Consider the following 17,582-nt stretch of genomic DNA (forward strand, 5'->3'; position numbering starts at 1 on the left):
AAATCTTAGCACTCTACAGTGTTAAAAACATGAAGAATTTTATTTTGAAGATAACTTCCGTTTTTTTGCGCGCTAATTTTCGAAAACGTCACTCTCCTGTGCCCCCCTTGCATTAACGGATGGGAAACCACACTACCGCTCGTGACCACCTGAGGCTCTCTAAAGCGTATCGAGCCGAACGTTCGTTTTCGGCGTTTGGAAGACACAGGGGCATTATGGAAGTTGTAGGCGAGCTTTAGCAACCGGCTAACAACTAACTTCTCAGCCGCTGCTCCTACCCTGTTTACTGTTGCCTACAACTTCAGAATGCTAAACGGGCTGCGTGTTGATGGCGGAGAGCAATGACTGAGGAGTTTGATGAAGATGTGGTGTTTGAGGTACGTATTACCACCCCTGTTTGTTAGCAAAACTTGCAACCGATGCTTTGTCATACCGCTCGAGTTCTGGACTAAATATAGGAGCTACGAGCCCAGTTCATTAGCTAGCCAAGCTAGCTTTCAGTCCTGCCGTTTGCCCCGTTGCCATGCACTGCCAATCCTAAGCATTTCCACATATTTGGCTGGCTGCTTAACCGTGTTCCTGCCAAGGAGCTTTGGTGGTCATGAGAAGGGGCTGAGCAGGGCTAGTTGTGCGCATTGTTTGTTGGTGTTTCATCACTACTAAGAGGTGGGGTGGGGATGACCACGTCCAATGCGTCGGTTCTGAAAAATGACACACACACACCTCTGCATCCAGGATGATGACAACGTGAGCTGCGACTTCGTGTGACCATGCATGTGAGTGGCAGTTAATATTTGTTTAACCGCCTGCCCAGGCTGGTGCTATATGCGTTTTTATGTTGGCTTATCAGAGCTGCAGCAGAGGAGCAGCTGGGGAGGAGAACTGGGTCAGACATCGTTTGGGCAAATTTTAGCAGGGGGATATTTTTCTGCTTTCTGCATGGCTGATTTGCTTCTGAGCTTTCTTAAAGCAGGCAGCAATACCTCTGTTTATACCTCTCTGACAGGAAAGGATTATAACATGACACCTTGTGCTTAGACTTGAGGAGAGAAGAACTAGGTGCCTGCTGACATCTGTGTGAGTGTGAGATGATTTCCAGATTCACATCCTCCCAGAGTAGAGAAGTAAGGTGCATGGGAGAGAGGGTGGAGACTCAGCTGAGGGAAAGTCTCTGCCTTTCCCTCGTCTTTTTATTCACGGCAAGACAAACTGGGACAAAAATCGGGATGAGTGTCAGCTCACCCTGAATCCAGTTGATTAATCTAATCATCACATTGCCTCTCCTTCTCCCAGTCTTCATCCACCCGGCTCTGTTTTATGCAATTTCCCCCCTCCTCCTTAACCGGTCTCTTTCTTTCTCTCTTTGCAGAATTCTCCTCTTTTCCAGTATCTGCAGGATCTAGGGCACACAGACTTTGAGGCATGTCTGACGGCATCACAGGAGGAGGAATATGGCGAGCAAGAGGGAGTCCTCACCTCTCCCGGTGAAGACCCACAGAAAACCTCAGTGAGTTCCCCACATCCTCTCCCAGAAACAACACACTACCAACCACTCGATCTAAATCAAACCTCTAACACATTGCTCCCAAGTGACACACAAACCAGACAGAGACATGATCTTAAAATACAATAAAAGGCTTTGTAGATAGAACTTGTTATCAAAACACTATCCATGAGTGACAAAGAACATAAAAGCAGTTATTCGTTCTTCAAAAAGGGTGGGAAAAAACCACAGGGATCTTTGAAGCAATGTGCTTGTTAGCTGAAGAACATAATTAGTTTGTTTAAAATGTATAAAAAACAGTTTTGCGTCATTCCTCTGTGGAAAAAATCTTACAAAGTCAGACTAAAATCCAGTGTTAAGTTAGTTTTAAAATAGGATATTGGAGTTTAGGAATAATTCTTAATTTCTTTTTTGTTGATTATTTACCTGGTTGATTGGTCTATAAAATGTCTGAAAATGAAATAAATGCACAAATTAACAGTAGTCTGTGCTTTTGTAATCTCACTTCTGGCCATTTGTTAAACAAAAATGTGTTACACGGTTGAGTGAATGGAACACAGATTCAGCTTAAAATAAATTTATAAACAAGAGACTCCTTGACATCCAGCTCCGACCTTACAGTCAGTTAGTCTTTATTGCATAATCATGATCCATAGAAGGAAAATACATTACATAAAACACAAGAAATTACATATATATTAAACATGTTACATAAATTAGTAACAAAAATAATATTTGTTGTTTTATTTTTGGATCATTTCATTTATTCATTGGTCTATAAAGTATCTGAAAATAGTGAAAAATTAGAAAAAAGTTAAGATCTTTAAGGTATTAAAAGTCTAAAGTCCAAAAAAGGTTAATTTTTTTATTAGATAGAAACTGTTCAGATGGTGGAACCTGTCCTTTTATTTGCCTGTAATTACTGAAAAAATAGCAATAGTAATAACATTTAACAATATTCTTATTAACATTAATAACAATGGAGCCGAAAAAGAAATACTGAGAAAAATCTGTTTGCCCCTTCAGAACATATTACGAGCCAAACACTGCAGCGTGCTTTACGTGGATCAGTTTCTGACACCAGCTCTCTGTTAGAGCTCAGATAGGCTGCACATTAAATTTTAGGTCATATAAAACATCTTCTTCATTGTCAAACAAGCCCTCATCAGGTTAGGTTGTTGCTCTAACCATGTTTTCTGCAGCCTTGAGCAGGCAGCATGTGTGCACGTTTGTGCAGTCAGGCAGAAAGTAATTGATCTGGATATTGACTCCTCGCCCATATTGACACGCAGTCGTCCACAGACAGCGGCTGCGTGAGTTGTGTTTATATGTTTCACTTTGGACAGACATTGAGAGCAGTGCTTCCTGCACACTGATTCAGGTATATTTTTCTCTCCCTGCTGCTGCTCTGATTCTCAGAAGAGAACGCCTGAATACCGACATGCTGCTTTCTGCCTGACGTAATTCCTGCCTCTGTGAGCGTCCGTTTACAGCCTGTGTGTGGGTGCTGATGCTCACATGTGTGCTACATGCTTTTTTCCCCTGCAATTAAAAGATTTAAACTCCTGAATTTTTAATGGTACTTTTATCATGCTAACCATAAACGTCTGCAGTTTGAAGCGGCCTGTGATTCAGTCTGAGGATGGGAAGCTCAGGACAACATGACTCGGCCTCCCCTCCTCCTGAAATGGGAAATGGTGTTCAGGAACTTTCCGTATGTGTCATGCTTCCTCCCTGCAGTGCACTGTTGTTCTAAGGAGTCAAGGAGGATGAGGGACTCAGATCAGACAGGAAAGCTTTTTGGTTGTTCCTCCGTGATCCGTTTCCTGGAGTCCAGATAAAGCTGGAGCACATAGACAGATCTCATTACAGTAAAATCCTGACCCTAACACGGGGTAAATGCACAGCGTGTTTAAAGATTCTGAAAAATAAGCTGTTTGTTTATTCTGTTTTTGAGGTGGCATTATTCCCGAAGTTACACTACTGATGAATGAATAATGCTTCCCTCTCAGCTACTTCTTTACTGTGCTTCCTTACTTTAAATATAGATCCAAATACAACCCCAGTTCCAAAAAAGTTGGGTGCTGTAAAATCTCATAAAGCCTTTTTTTATTCACAGTAGAACATAGATAGCACATCCAATGTTTAAACCTCGAAAATTGACCATTTTAGGAAAAATAAAGTAATTTAAAATTTTGATGACAGTGACATGTGTCAAAATGTTGAGATGGGGGCAACAAAAGGCTAGAAAAGGAAGTTGTACTAAAAAGAAACAGCTTGAGGAACATTTTGCAAATAATTCATTTCATTGGCAACAGGTCAGTGACATGGATGGGAATGAGAAAGAGCATCTGAGTAAGGCAGAGTTTCTTATTAAAGAAGTTCAACAAGTTCCAGTCTGTTTCATGGAAAGCCTTTCATATTTGAGCAAGACAGTGCTGAGCCACATACTGCAGCTGTTACAACGCTATGGCGTCATAGTAGAAGCGTCACAGTGCTGAACTAGTCTGCTTGTAATCCAGATTTCTGGAACATCGTGAAGGGAAAAATACCCAGAAGAAGACCCAGTATTGTTGAGCAGCTAGAATCATCTATCAGACAAGAACAGGACAACATTCCTCTCCCAAAAGTCCAGCAGCTGCTCTCTTTAGTTCCCAGATGTTTATAGACTGTTTTTAAAAGAAGAGGGAATGCTGCACAGTGGTAAACACAGCTCTGTCCCAACTTCTTAGATACATTTTCTCAGTTTAAATGGTTGATCTATTTCTGTGTTTCCAGAGTTGTTATAATTTTGCATTTTCAAATGAGCTGTTCTTTTAGTTTCATTTTGAGTTTTGAGTGCTTTGAGTTTTCCTTCAGTTAGTTTGGTCATTTCAGCTTTGTTCTTATATTGTTGGAAATCTTTAGTTTTGTTTTTGTTTTTACTATATTCAGAATTTATTTTGTGTTTTTAATGGAGGTTGCTTGTCTGGAGAATATTTAAGAACTTGCAAACACAGCACGTTTGGAGGCAGCTGACTCACAGCCACGGAGACAGTCAACAGTGCATTTATGCTTCTGTGTTAAATCTGCATCACAGGTACATCGTAGCTGAAAACCCTGCACTGTAACCTGAGAACTACATGTTGCTGTTAATGCAGAAGCCACAGGTATTTCAGGTGTTCATTATACTTTCCACACCAGAGTGAACAGAGTTGTGGTCCACACTGGCAGCACACATGGTGATGGGTTAGACTCACTCTCTGATCAGTAATCAATACGACCGCGGCCTTTAGACTAATAATACTTTGGATTTTTTTCTTTTCATCCCCAGAGAAAAAGGGTCAGAGTGGCCTGGCTGCCCATGTCGGATCAATAACCCCCCGCTTCTGCTGTAAACTGGAGCACATGCAGACTTCAGATAATGTTATCACGCTAATCTCCAGGCTGGCCTTCATTTTTTTGTAACATTAGCAGAACAAGAACCAAAGCCTCCAGGCCGAAAACATCTTTCAAAACGAGTCCTGTTTTTTTTAACAAAGCATTTCACTGATACCACTAAGCAACACTAAGCAGATTAGTGAAAAGAAAATCCCATTCATGACTAGTACACGGGTTGGATTTGTTTTTTGTTTTTTTAGCCGCACATGAAAAAATACGTTACAACATACCAAAAAGCCAGAGGCTCGCCGTCTCAGTTAATCGTATATTTTACTGTGCTAGGAATCCAGGCTCCTAGGAAGCGAGAAATAAAACAGAAGGGTGTCTGCATTGTGTCGAATGAAGGTCGTACAAACTTTTCATATTTCTGGAATCAAAGGAGCCCGTCCTTTTCCTCTGTACGGCCTGTATTTTGAAGGGATAAAAGGTAATCTTGTTGAGGCAGAAAGTGTAAACGCTAAACTAGAAATTCATCAAAGTGAAGCGGTTGTGTGGCTTTCGTACCCCGGTGCTGATATAAAAGACTCATGGGTGTTTCACAAACACACATTGGACTTATTGTGGTTGCCTGAAAGGCTTTGTCTCCTGGGATACTCCTTTTTTTTTTTTTTCTTCAAATCATCAGTGTGTTTGAACACTCGTTCTGGGACTCAAAGCAAACCAAAACAGTATGAAGACATGTGGGTGCAGAGCAGTGATCCAGTAGGTCAATGGTTTCCAGTGCATCTCAGTCACTGAACTGAATGACACACTTAAATTTGAAATTTTTGAAGGGAAGTATTTGGATCGGAGAGTAGAGAATGGTTGTTTATCGTTTATTAATGTTTTTCTTGTGTTTTTTTTTTAAATCAATATAGCCTTTTTTCATTATGATAGCTGTGTACTTTGTTGTCCTGATTGAGGTTTTCTACCAGTTGTTTGTTCTTTTGTTTGTTTTGTGTTAAAAATGTAATAAATATGTTGGTAAATAAAAAGTCATACAGGTGATTCATAGTGGGATATTTCACTTTTATTCTTTTGTTTACTATTGGCGGGATGAAATATTGCATGAAGCTGGAATGGAATCCTGACCTAAATGATCCAAACTTTTTCCTTGTGTGTAATCTGCAGGGCTTGTGGAGACTGGCTGAGGCCTTATGGAGATGGAGCCCGTTTCACCAGGCGGCAGCATCTCGCAAGCTGGACCAGAAGCTGGTAGGTGCAGGAAGACTGGCACTGAAACCAGCGCCTACAGTTCGTGTTTTTTGTTTGTTTGTTTGTTTGTTTTTGTTTTGTTTTTTAAAATAAACTTTTTTTTTCTTTTTTTCTTTTTTTGCCCTCTGCAGGACTGCATGTTCGGCCAGTACTCGGTCAGGTGCATTCTGGACCAGGACGTGCTGCTGCAGGAGGACGTGGAGCTGATTGAGCTCTTAGACCCGAGTCTGCTCACCCTCGGCTCCTCGCCCTCTGGCTCGCCTCGCAGAGCGAACACCTTACCTAGACCGAGCCTACTCGCCAAGCCCTCTCTATGGTACGCCACTTTGAAACAGACAGTCGAGAACTTCCTTTCACAAATATTGAATGACTTTTTTTGCATCCAAGGTATTGGATATCTTCTACAAAACTAAATGTCAAATTTTTTGACCAAAATTCTTATCATATGAAACTTAGCTATTCTGTGGGGTTTCATTGGCACAGAAGCGCCACCATCAATCATAGGAAAACTGGCTTAAATGGCAGGTGGCCTTTAAGGGGAGTGTTGTTTCAAGTGGTCGATGAAGTGAGGGGCCGCACTAAAGTTTGACAGAAAATAAATAAGGATTATTGTCTTTATAAAGCTGGTTGCATTTAAAGTCTCTATTATTAAGTTTTACAGGTGAATGGTCTTAGTTTGTCAATGAAGCTCTTACAGTTCAAAGTTCTTTTGGCTAAAATTGATGTTTCATAAAGCTTTTAAGTGAAAAGGTCTCTCTGAGGTCAAGAATGAACCTCTGTGTTCATTATTTTTAATGATTCAAGAAAAATCAGCATCTTAGTGGGAGGTTTACATAAAAGAGCTTCAAAAACAGGAATTTTTAACAATGTTTGATGAATGCTGATGCTGGAGAAAATCCAGCGCAGATATAAATTGCATCACACACAGGACGATGTGGTGCATGATCGTTATAGCTTTAATTAATGTGACTCCAGAACCACAGAAGACATTACACAGCCGTTTACTCCCACGTACTCCCCAACTCTAATAATCTAACACTGACATGTAAAATTGTTGCCCTTTTATCCGGGCTTAGTACATATAAATGTTGACAGGGTCACGATTCTTCCCTGTGCTTGTCTCTCAGGGACATGGCTGGGCTGGTCGGCCTGGCCTCAGTGCTACTGGGGCTGTGCTCCGTGTCTGGGGGCCTGTGGTCGCTGGCTGCAGCTCCGTGGGGCTTGGCCCTGCTGGGCTGGGTGGGACTGAGGATGGTCACGTTGTGGAGACAGGGCCGTATGCAGAGAGCCGTCCACAACAGGGCCACCCAGCTCCAGACTCTGGTTCACAACGGCAAGACCCTGACGGGGCTGTCCCGAAAAGCCCTGCGTCTGGTGCAGGAGACTGAAGTCATCTCCAGAGGTTTCACCCTGTAAGTGTGCTTGTTTTACATCCACCCACACATCAACCGATCAGTGTAGTTAAGGCGGGCATTTACAGAATGTTGTCCCATATTTGACTGTTTATGCTAAACTAATTCTGTGTCCTAACCATTAGTTATCCTCTGTGTTTATCTTGGTTAATTGTTGATTTTTAGCCTACTATGGTCTCTATCTATCTGTCTGTAGGCATAATGTACTGTATGTCACAGTCAATAAACAAGGGGAAAACAATCAGCATCACAATATAAAACAAAATGCGTTTTGCCAAAAATTCATAGTTCACTGTGCCTGGTGGTTATTTAGCTGCTAGAAGCTAATAATCATAGATATAAGCACTCTTTTAATATAAAAGGGCATCTTTGTGTATATATATCTATGGCTGATTTGACAAATGTGCTCACAGGCTACATGCAAATATTGTAACGTTACTCACAGCTTTTCGAACAGTCTACATTTTACTGTAAAACAAGTTGTAAACTATCAGCGCCTAAAATTTGGTTGACTTATCAGTGATGCTTCCTGCTGATAGCACCCTTTTTCAGGTCTTTTATTCTGAACGGCTCAGTTTTTCTGCTTGGAAGTTGAAAGAACAGTGTGGAGCTCCTAGTAGTGCATCCCATCACACACAGTCATTTCAGAGGATTAAAAGGGCACACCTATATGCACAGCCTTGAGTTGTTTTCCTCTGATGTCTCTGTGTACTCCTCTGTGTCCACATTTTACTGGAGTCAGTGATGTTTTCTTTTTTTAACCCCTAAGTGACCAAGTGGAGTCATTTTTGAACCCATCCATATAAGTGAAATGTTTATCAAATTGTTGTTTCCCTGAAGTTTTCCGTCGGCTTCTAGAACTTTGTTTAAAATATGTAAAATATTCTAATTTTCATCTTCTAATCACTATATTGTAGTGTTTTGCAATAAACCAGGACTAACAGACCTGGAGAGGTCCTCTTTCGCCCCCACGTTTTTTACACAAAAGCTGCTGGAGGATGGATTTGGTTACCTTTGGACAGCTATTTACATGCTGCTAGCTTGGATTAATACTCAAGTATTGATTTGTTTAAGAAAAGATGATGTGTTGAGTTACGTAGCTGTTCTTGTCACACCTGCTTGTTTCTGACACTTCAGCGTTTCTAACCCGTCTCAGTGTCTTTGTCTCGTCTTCTGTGATGTGTTGTTCAGTGTTGTGTGTTGCCCCCCTGCCTCTTTGGGACGTCTCCACAGTTGTATCACATTTCACTTGTCAAGTTTGCTCGACAGGGTGAGTGCGGCCAGCTCCTTTAGCAGGGCGGGGCCGGGGCCGGGGTCACGTGGCCAGCAGCTCATCGGACTGAGGAAGGCCTTGTACCGGGCGCTGCGTTCGGCCTTCAGGGCATCGCGCAGGGCCACCTGTCACATGCTCAAGGCATATCCTTTACCTGAGATAACTGGGAGTGGATGCTGTTGTCAGTGAATTCTTTATTTTCATGATTTTTAAGCTTTTATGAGCTTGAATTTAGACAGTTTCTTCTCTTCTTTCTCCTGTTTTCAGCATTTGAATGTGCTTTACCGCACTCATAATTGAATTTATCGTTGTCATCAAAGCGTGGTCACATATCTGAGGGAAATGTGATTGTCTTTGAAGGTCGAGGCTTTGATGGTGTGGGTGGAAATCCCAAAGCTTCCTTTGATGACAGTCAAGGCTACCTCTTTAAACTATTCAAAAAGATCTGCACAGATCTATATAAAAGGAGAAATTTATAAACTTCTATGTATTTATGCAAAAGAAACTTTCCACACTTCTATCACTTGTCCTTAACACCCATCAACGTTCCCTCTGAACTCTGAGATCGATAATGTGACCAACTATGTGTCTGCGGTGCCTCTGAAGGAGCTGGGGCTTGGCCTGGGTATCGAACACCTGGGAGACGAGCAGGCCCAGGAGCTTACGGACGACTACAGCCTGCCTGCCTTGAAGGTAAAGACCGAGGGTCAAAGGCAGTTAATCAAATTCTCATTGCGTTTACAATTTTGGCATCCACTCATTATTAAAACACAAAAATCAGGAAAAGCACAGGTTTTTTTTCCCCCTAAAGATGTCTGTTTCTTTTTCTAAAATTCAACATCTCTGCTCCCCCTGTTAAATAATCCTGATTTCAGTTAACCAAAACAGTCGTTATTATGAATTTTGCCATATACTTTCTGTTTCCTGTTTATTTTCAGACACATTTTCGGACACTTTTAGCCAAATCGCTTATTTTCTTCGACCTTTTAGAGCTCGATAAATAACTAGGATACAAGAAAGTCTATTCATGCTCTGACTTCACTTTGGCTTCTGATTTTCAAAAGCCTGAAGCAGTGCTGAAGAAAGAGAGGAAGTGTGTTGGTTATATCGAAGCAAGAACGCCTGAAAGAAGCTATTTATCTCAGGTTTATTGGCTTGTCTTAATGCAGATGCTGTTCCAGCTGTGGGTCGGTCAAAGCTCCGAATGTTTCCGTCGGCTGGCCCTTCTCCTCTCTCCGAGCCGAGTAGAGGAGTCTGAGGAAATGAGACTCACAGAAGACGCCTCCTCTCCTCTTCCTCCTCCTCCTCCGCTCTACCGGTCCATCTCCGCCGTGACCGAGCCCCTCCATCACGCTCTGGCAAGCTGTCTCGGCGAAGTGCAGCGCAGCTTCGACTTTCACAGACACTTTGAGACCCAGCCGAGGACCACGGGCTGCGACAGGACAGGGCGAGCCAGAGAGAAATGCCGAGAGCTCAACACCCTCCACACCTCCATCCGAAGCCTGCAGCTGCACCTGAAAGCGCTGCTCAGCGAGTGAGAAAACCTTGACTAATCTCATTCTAAATAAAAGGAGACCGTGTACCATTCAGAGATAGCAGGACACCATAGCAACAAAGCAGAACATATAGAAGAAAATTGTGTATAAAGAACCTCCTTCTTTGTCATCATCAGGATGATCATCCTGGAGGACGACCTGGAGAAGCTGATGGTGTCCAAGGAGCTGACGGAGTTGACGCTCGAGGGCTACCAGGACCTGAGCGACCGGCTCCACCAGCTGCAGCCACACATGCAGGCTAGCACTGGCTGCTGGGAGGACACCATCAGTCAGGTGGAGCGCATGCTGAGACGAGCCAACGCCTGTACAGGTGAGGCGGGTCAAACGCATAATGTCAGGTTCAACCTGTGAAGGCATCGCAGTGACTTCCACGTTATCAGCTCAGTGGTTTCACATAACTTCAGGCCTATTTTTATCCCTCGTTCCTTTACCATGACTCAAGACTGTTGCCGGTCATGAAGGAAGTTGCTTAAACACATTGTAGGACAAGAAATAGACCAATCATAGCACAGCTGTCTGCACAGTGACCCAACTGTTGCTTTCCCACAATAATGTTAGTCTGAAATCTTTCTGTGTAGCCAGTGCTGAGGGTCTGGAACAGTGCAGTCCTCCTCCACCTGAGGTTCCCGATCCTCCTCCATCCTACCCGCTGATCCTGGACAGAGACCCTGTGCCGGAGGAGCTGGTAAGATCAGCTGTCGACTGTTTAACATTAAATCTGAAGCTATTTTTAGCACGATTGTTGAGTATTTTTTGTCAGGACAGGAAACCGTGTGTATAACTCGTGCCCCTTCCCCTAATGAGTTATTGCCCTGCTGTCAGCCTCTCCCACTCTTTTATTCGACCAGGAGTGGGAGGCCTACGTGTCTGACTCGGACTCTGATGGCGAAGGCAGAGGGTCATGGTCTGACATGTTGTCACCGGAGGAGCGGGAGCGGCAGCGGCGGGAGAGGGAGGAGTCCCGTCGCGTCCTGTCTGAGCTGAAAGCTGTCCTGGGCTTCCGTGCGTCAGAGGGGGAGAGGATGAAGAGGAAGCAGCTGCTCTTCAGCGACCAAGGTCTGCACTGATCCTCAGGATGACAGTTCATAAAATCTGCGTGTACATTTTTAAATGCATGCAGGCAAAACGAATAATTATTACTCAAATTTTGAGTTAATGTTCCTTATTAATGTTATGTTACAGTTAGCAGCAGAACCTAATAAATAATTATTATTCCTACAAGTTTCTCCACCAGCAGGTGTGACTGAAATCATCCACGTCTTTCTTTCTTTCTCGCAGCCGCCGTGGGGCTTTCGGTTCACACAGAGGGTTCAGATCCTTCTACACAGCCACCAGACGATCCGACATCTGTGGGCAAAGGAGAACCTGCCATCGACAGAGGAAACAACCTATCAGAGCGCTCTGCAGGAAATGAGGGGAAGGAGCAGGAAGGAAGACACGATGGGGTTAGGCCTAACCCCTCCACCGACCCTGTGACAGAGTTCAGCTGCGGTGTGGAGCAATCAGAGATGGGAGGAACATCTGTCTGCTGCAGAGGAGGAGGAGGTGCGTCAGAGCTGCACCAGTATGATGGCGTCCTGGAGGAGGGGGAGGGGCAGAATGGCCTGGACTGCTTCCTGAAGCCTAAAGTCTCCGCCGTCTCTGTGATGGACAGACTGACGGAGATCCACGGCTCTGAGGCGCTCAGCTTCAGCTCCGCCCTCGCAGCTCAGGTGGCTGCTCGCTCACACTCCCTCATCAGCATGGAGGAGCAGACGTTCAGAGATGATGATGACGAGGAGGAGAAAGAGGGGGACGACGAAGAGGGCAGAGACAGACAAAACCCAGAGAAGGACTAGAGATGAAACCGCTTTAACCGAGCACTAAGCAGAGACAGTGTTTATGTCTGTGTTACATCGGAGAAAATCCAGCCCACACACTCTGTCACCCATCCGTCCACATTACTGTACATTACCCACAATTCTTACTGCTCTGTTTGCTGTTAAAACTCAGGTACCAGAACCACTAAAACAACATGAGGACCTTACAGTGTTGAGGTCAGCAGACCCCGGTGTCATCCACACTCTGAAACGTGATCACAGTCGCTCTGTAGATGTGGAAAAAACTTCTGATTGTATGAGAAGAAAAACGATTTTAGTTGCACATTTTTTAACTTTAAATCAGAGCTGCACTGTGTGTTCAGGCAGAAACACCCCCCACAGTCATCTGATTTTATTCATTTATAATAATAACACGAAAAATGTTATAAAATTGGATAAAATTTGAAAAAATTGATTCATAATATAAAGAATAACAAGCGACCTGCAGGCTGACAGGCTGCAGATGCCTTCCTTTAGTTCTCTTCCTCCTTTCCTGTCTCCTCTCACCTGTTCTCATCCAATAAAGGTTTAGAACTCCCTAAAAATTGCAAAGTTTGGACCCAAATACAGGACGCTGGAGACAGATAAGTATCTAAAAACACTGGGAGGCATAACAGCAGCTGAACACACTTAACAGGCGAGAATAGTCAGGGAATCGGGTAAAGGACACAAAGCTAACCTTCAGTAAAGCAGGAAGTAACCCAAAACGAACCAAGCACAGAGATGAGAATGCTGGCATTAAACATGAAGACAGAGGGGCAAGCTGCCAACAAAGCTCAGTATAACCAGGCTTTCTCTGCTTTAGGTGGCTTAAAATTAACATTTGTTTTACAGCTCTGCGTGAATTATTTTGTTTATAATTATATAATTTTTATTATATAATTATAATAAGCTGTTTATTTTGACAGCTGCACACGAGAGCTTCAAAACGCTGCAGACATTTAAATATTAAAAGGTGACTCGGTGTGTTCAGGTCTGACGCTCTCTGACGAAGGAATCACTTTAGTTCAAACTAAAAGTTATTTACTTTTTATATTCTCAATTCAGTGGGTTTCCTACGGAAGATTGTTCTTGCCATTGGAAAAAAAATAAATACATCTTGCCATGAGATGACTTAAAAATGTAAACATCTGAGATAATCTTTTTTTTTTCCCGTGGCGTTAAAAAGCTTTCACAGACTTTAAACAAAACTCTGAACATAACCTGGTCCAGCATAGGTTGCCATGGTGATTCAGCCTGGTAAAAAGAGGCTTTAAGCCTGCTCTGTAGTACACCCTTCTGGGCCTGAGACACAAACAAAAAGACAAAACTGAGAGAGGAGCAGATGAGGAAACGCCAGGGGAACTGTACTCACAGGAAGTAAACTCAAACCAGGAATTCAACACCAACACCAACTTAAATAAAACAATAAAAAAAAAAAGTGTACTGCAGGTTCTACATGCTTAGCCAGTTTATAAATATGAATCCAAAAGTTTTTAATACACATCAGGAAATCTGAGCCTTAATTTTCAGGGAGTAAAATACACAGTGAAATCTGTCCAGGAGTGATTTTCTGTCTGAACACACACACACACCGAGGAGCTGAAGGTCGAATCAGCAGATTTCTTACGGATCCGTGTGAGAGGCAGCTCTGTGGGAAAAGGAAGTGAAGCTATTTTTACAATCAGCGCTTTTATTTTTGTCCTCGTGGGGGCTTCTGCGCCCCTGATGGGACTCGAAGGAGGTGACATGTAGCTGAACGTGCGTCCACAATCTTGTTTCCAGTGACGTTTTCTGAACTGCTTTGATCCCCTTTCTCTGCGTCGGTGTTTACAGGGCAACGCTCAGCGGAAGGGTCTGGCTCAAACGTGTGAGTTTAATGATCTGCTGTGAGTTTACGTTTGCCTCTACGGGTAGGGAATTAAAAGAAACAAAGGTATATTTCTCTCATTTGTCTGACAGCCCTGGTGCTGGCCCCGCCTCCAACCCAACCAGCCCTCTCTCCTGTCACCGTGTCTGCCTTGTCCTCCTGACCCCCCTCCTGCATTTTTCAGTGTGAAATAAAAACCATCCTGGAAGTCTGTCCTCACGCTCGTGTGTCACAGCGGGGTTAAAGAACAGGTTGGGTCGGTTATTTGATCTGTTTCGTGTGGGATTTTGTTCTTGCCTGACTTATAGCAGCTGCTGCTGTGCCTTTTTTGGGTCCCTCCTGGCTTTCGAGGCAAACACTTAGATCTGCAGTGGGCAGAGGTAGCTGCTAAAGTTACTTTTAGTTAACTAAACTAAAACTAAACCCTAACTCTTTCCTCTGTGAATACCAAATAGAGCTGACACTTGTTTTGGTCATATTTCAAGCCTGGCTATGCATTAAGAAGTCAATGAGGGGTATCTCTGCCCTTCTAATGGTCATCAAATCTCATCTTTAATGATGTATACTGAGGTGTTAAAACACTTTAATTAGGGTACATGGAAGGTCTTCATGGTGGAAAGAGTTAATGTAGGTGTGAGTAAGGCACCAAGAACAGACATATGCTCAAAGAGATCTTAAAAACAGCCTGAATCAGTTACAATTATTCATCTTGTATCTGTTCAGCTGACCTTACTAGTGCCGAATTGGACCTCTTTTTGTCTTCTAAACTGCAATAATTCTACACGGCACAGATTCAATAAGGTGCTGGTAACATTTCTCTGAGATGGCTTCCAGTAGAGCATCCTAAAGGTGCTCTGTTGGACTGTGGAGGGCGTTTGAGTACAGAGTACATCAGAAGATATGCACACTGTGGCCGTTAAGGGATGGCAACAATCAAAGAATATATGCAGGTAGGCCGTGGAGTTTAAACGATACTCAGTCGGTACTAAGGGGGTAAAAGTGTGCATGCCCTGCACACAAGCAGCAGCAACCTGAACTATGGATACAAGGATGGATCCATGCTTCCATGATTTTTACATTAAATTCTAACCCTGAATGTCACAGCAAGAGTCAAGACTCAGGCAACATTTTTCCATCTTCTGTGGTCTTATTTTGGTGAGCCTATTTTAACTGGAGCCTCAGTTTCCTGTTCTTAGCTGACAGGATGCATGCTCAATCATCCAGACAAGTAAATCCCAAAAAGTTGATTCTGTTCATCTGGCCGTAGTGTTTTCAGTGGGAGAAACGTTTCAGTCCAGACTGAAGAAGTCGCTTGGATGAGTGACAAAATGTTTCTCCCACTAAAAACGCTATGTCCAGATTAACAGAATTAACTTTTACGGATTAGCTGACAGGAGCAGCAGCCGGTGTGGTCTTCTGCTGCTGTAGCCCACCTGCTTCAAGATTTGACGTACTGCGCGTTCAGAGATTCTCTTCCTCGTAACTGGGTTATAAAGGTTTTTTTTTAAGTTACTGTTGCCTCCCTGTCAGCTCAAAGGCCGTCCAGCACCAACAACCAAATCACATTTATAGTCACTAAAATCTGATGCTCAGTTGGAACTTCAGCAGGTTGTCTCGTTCGTGTCTACATGCCTAAATGCGCTGAGCTGCGGATGAACAAAGTGTGTGGTGAGTTTTTATAAACCATACCAAATTAGGTAGGAGAGCCATTAAAATAAACTTTGTTTATCCCAGAAGTGGGAAGTTAATTTCTTACGGCAGCTTAAAAAACACTCCCAAAAACAAGTTAAACACAAACTATAATAAACCTCATGACACAACCAGGAGCAGAACCTCCTCACTCTGTAACTGCAAGATATTTACCTGAGAAATCTACAATTCTGACTTAATGAGACATTTTAAAATATCCAAAGAGACTGCACTGACAAAGTTCAAATTCATGGAAGCAATACTGAGCTCTTTGTTCAGTATAATACAGTTTTGTTATGGTTTAGGTTTGAATCATTAAGAGATGAAGGCTTCTTTGTCTCTCGACTTGCCACATAGCCAGCCTGAATCTGATCTGTTCAAGTGATCCTGGAGAAACACTTCAAACTGCTAAGGTATCAGCAGAAAATAACAAATAACACCATCTATGCTACTCAGAGACAGTATCTCCAAATGAGTTGTACCAAAATAAAACTTTTAAACTAAATAAGGGAGAAAATTAGTAGAGATTAACTTTATTTATCACACGAGTTGCTATTGAAAATAGGAAGTTAAAATTTGCTGTATAGGTGCACATCAAATGCACTGATAGGTAGTGAGGAGGAAAAACTGATCACTTTTTGTGTAAAAACACAACAAAAATGTAAAAGCTTTAACAGTTAAATTTAACTGCTTAAACATTCAATAACAGTCACTATCGTCGGCCTCTAGCATTTAGGCCACCCACATGCTGCAAACATGTGTACAACTGTAGTGTTTACATTGTTTTATAAAGGTTGTTTACTGTAGTGTTTACTGCCACCTAGTGGCGGATTCTGGAACTTCCCCTGTCCTTATATTAGGATTAACCTTGTAAAAAAAAATAAAGAAAGAAAGAAATAGTATTTTATATTTTTGTGGTAAAAGAAAGAAAAACTCTTCTTCTTTAGTGTGATAAGCTCGTTTGTTATCATTTCGGCGATCGTGGCTCAAGAGTTGGGAGTTTGCCTTGTAACCGGAAGGTTGCCGGTTCGAGCCCCGGCTTGGACAGTCTCGGTCGTTGTGTCCTTGGGCAAGACACTTCACCCGTTGCCTACTGGTGGTGGTCAGAGGGCCCGGTGGCGCCAGTGTCCGGCAGCCTCGCCTCTGTCAGTGCGCCCCAGGGTGGCTGTGGCTACAATGTAGCTTGCCATCACCAGTGTGTGAATGGGTGGATGACTGGATATGTAAAGCATTATATAGCGCTTTACTAGCGCTATATAAATACAGGCCATTTACCATTTTAATTATTCGTATATCACATGTGTTGGTTCCTCAGGTGTTAAAGCTCCTCTTCAGCTGATTCGGCATGTTTTACTATGTGATGCCTTCAGGGGCTGCGTATAAAGCTCCGGTTTCTGATTAAACGTCTTTAAACTCAACGCATTATAAAAATATTTCAAATCATACCTTCGTTCATCTGGCAGACAAGTTAACTGCTAAACAAATGCTAAAGACCAAATATGGCAGTCAGTGTGTGGTGCATTAAGGGTGTGGTCATTTAACAATTTATTTTAAGCATTTCAAACATGTGCCACCACACTGAAAGTACTATTTAAACTGAAATTGCAGGGAGATTAAACCTATTCCTGGTTTTTAGAGTGCCCGTGGGTCAACATATAATAAAAACCTTTATTATTTCCATTTGTATCGTGTTTACTAAATAAATGTTTCTAAATTTATTAAAGACTCACAACTATTGAGTAATTATATATGATTACTCACTAGGTGTGAGTATATTTAATTATATTATAATTAAATATTTTGAGATAATATGTGTATTTGTTTTA

General features: G+C 42.6%; 1 protein-coding gene across 1 annotated transcript; it reads left to right on the top strand.

Annotated features, from left to right (window-relative positions):
* Positions 1 to 110: 110 nt before the first annotated feature.
* vezt (vezatin, adherens junctions transmembrane protein) lies at positions 111 to 16,641 on the top strand. The gene is made up of 12 exons (XM_085137253.1): positions 111 to 377; positions 1,370 to 1,507; positions 6,035 to 6,118; positions 6,250 to 6,434; positions 7,246 to 7,530; positions 8,788 to 8,946; positions 9,349 to 9,496; positions 9,973 to 10,337; positions 10,476 to 10,669; positions 10,938 to 11,044; positions 11,208 to 11,415; positions 11,638 to 16,641. The coding sequence occupies exons 1-12, from the start codon at positions 342 to 344 to the stop codon at positions 12,195 to 12,197; spliced, it is 2,469 nt and encodes an 822-aa protein (XP_084993379.1). The 5' UTR covers positions 111 to 341; the 3' UTR covers positions 12,198 to 16,641.
* The last annotated feature ends 941 nt before the right edge of the window (positions 16,642 to 17,582 follow it).

Source organism: Neolamprologus multifasciatus, chromosome 17, assembly GCF_963576455.1.
Source record: "Neolamprologus multifasciatus chromosome 17, fNeoMul1.2, whole genome shotgun sequence".
NCBI lineage: Eukaryota > Metazoa > Chordata > Actinopteri > Cichliformes > Cichlidae > Neolamprologus > Neolamprologus multifasciatus.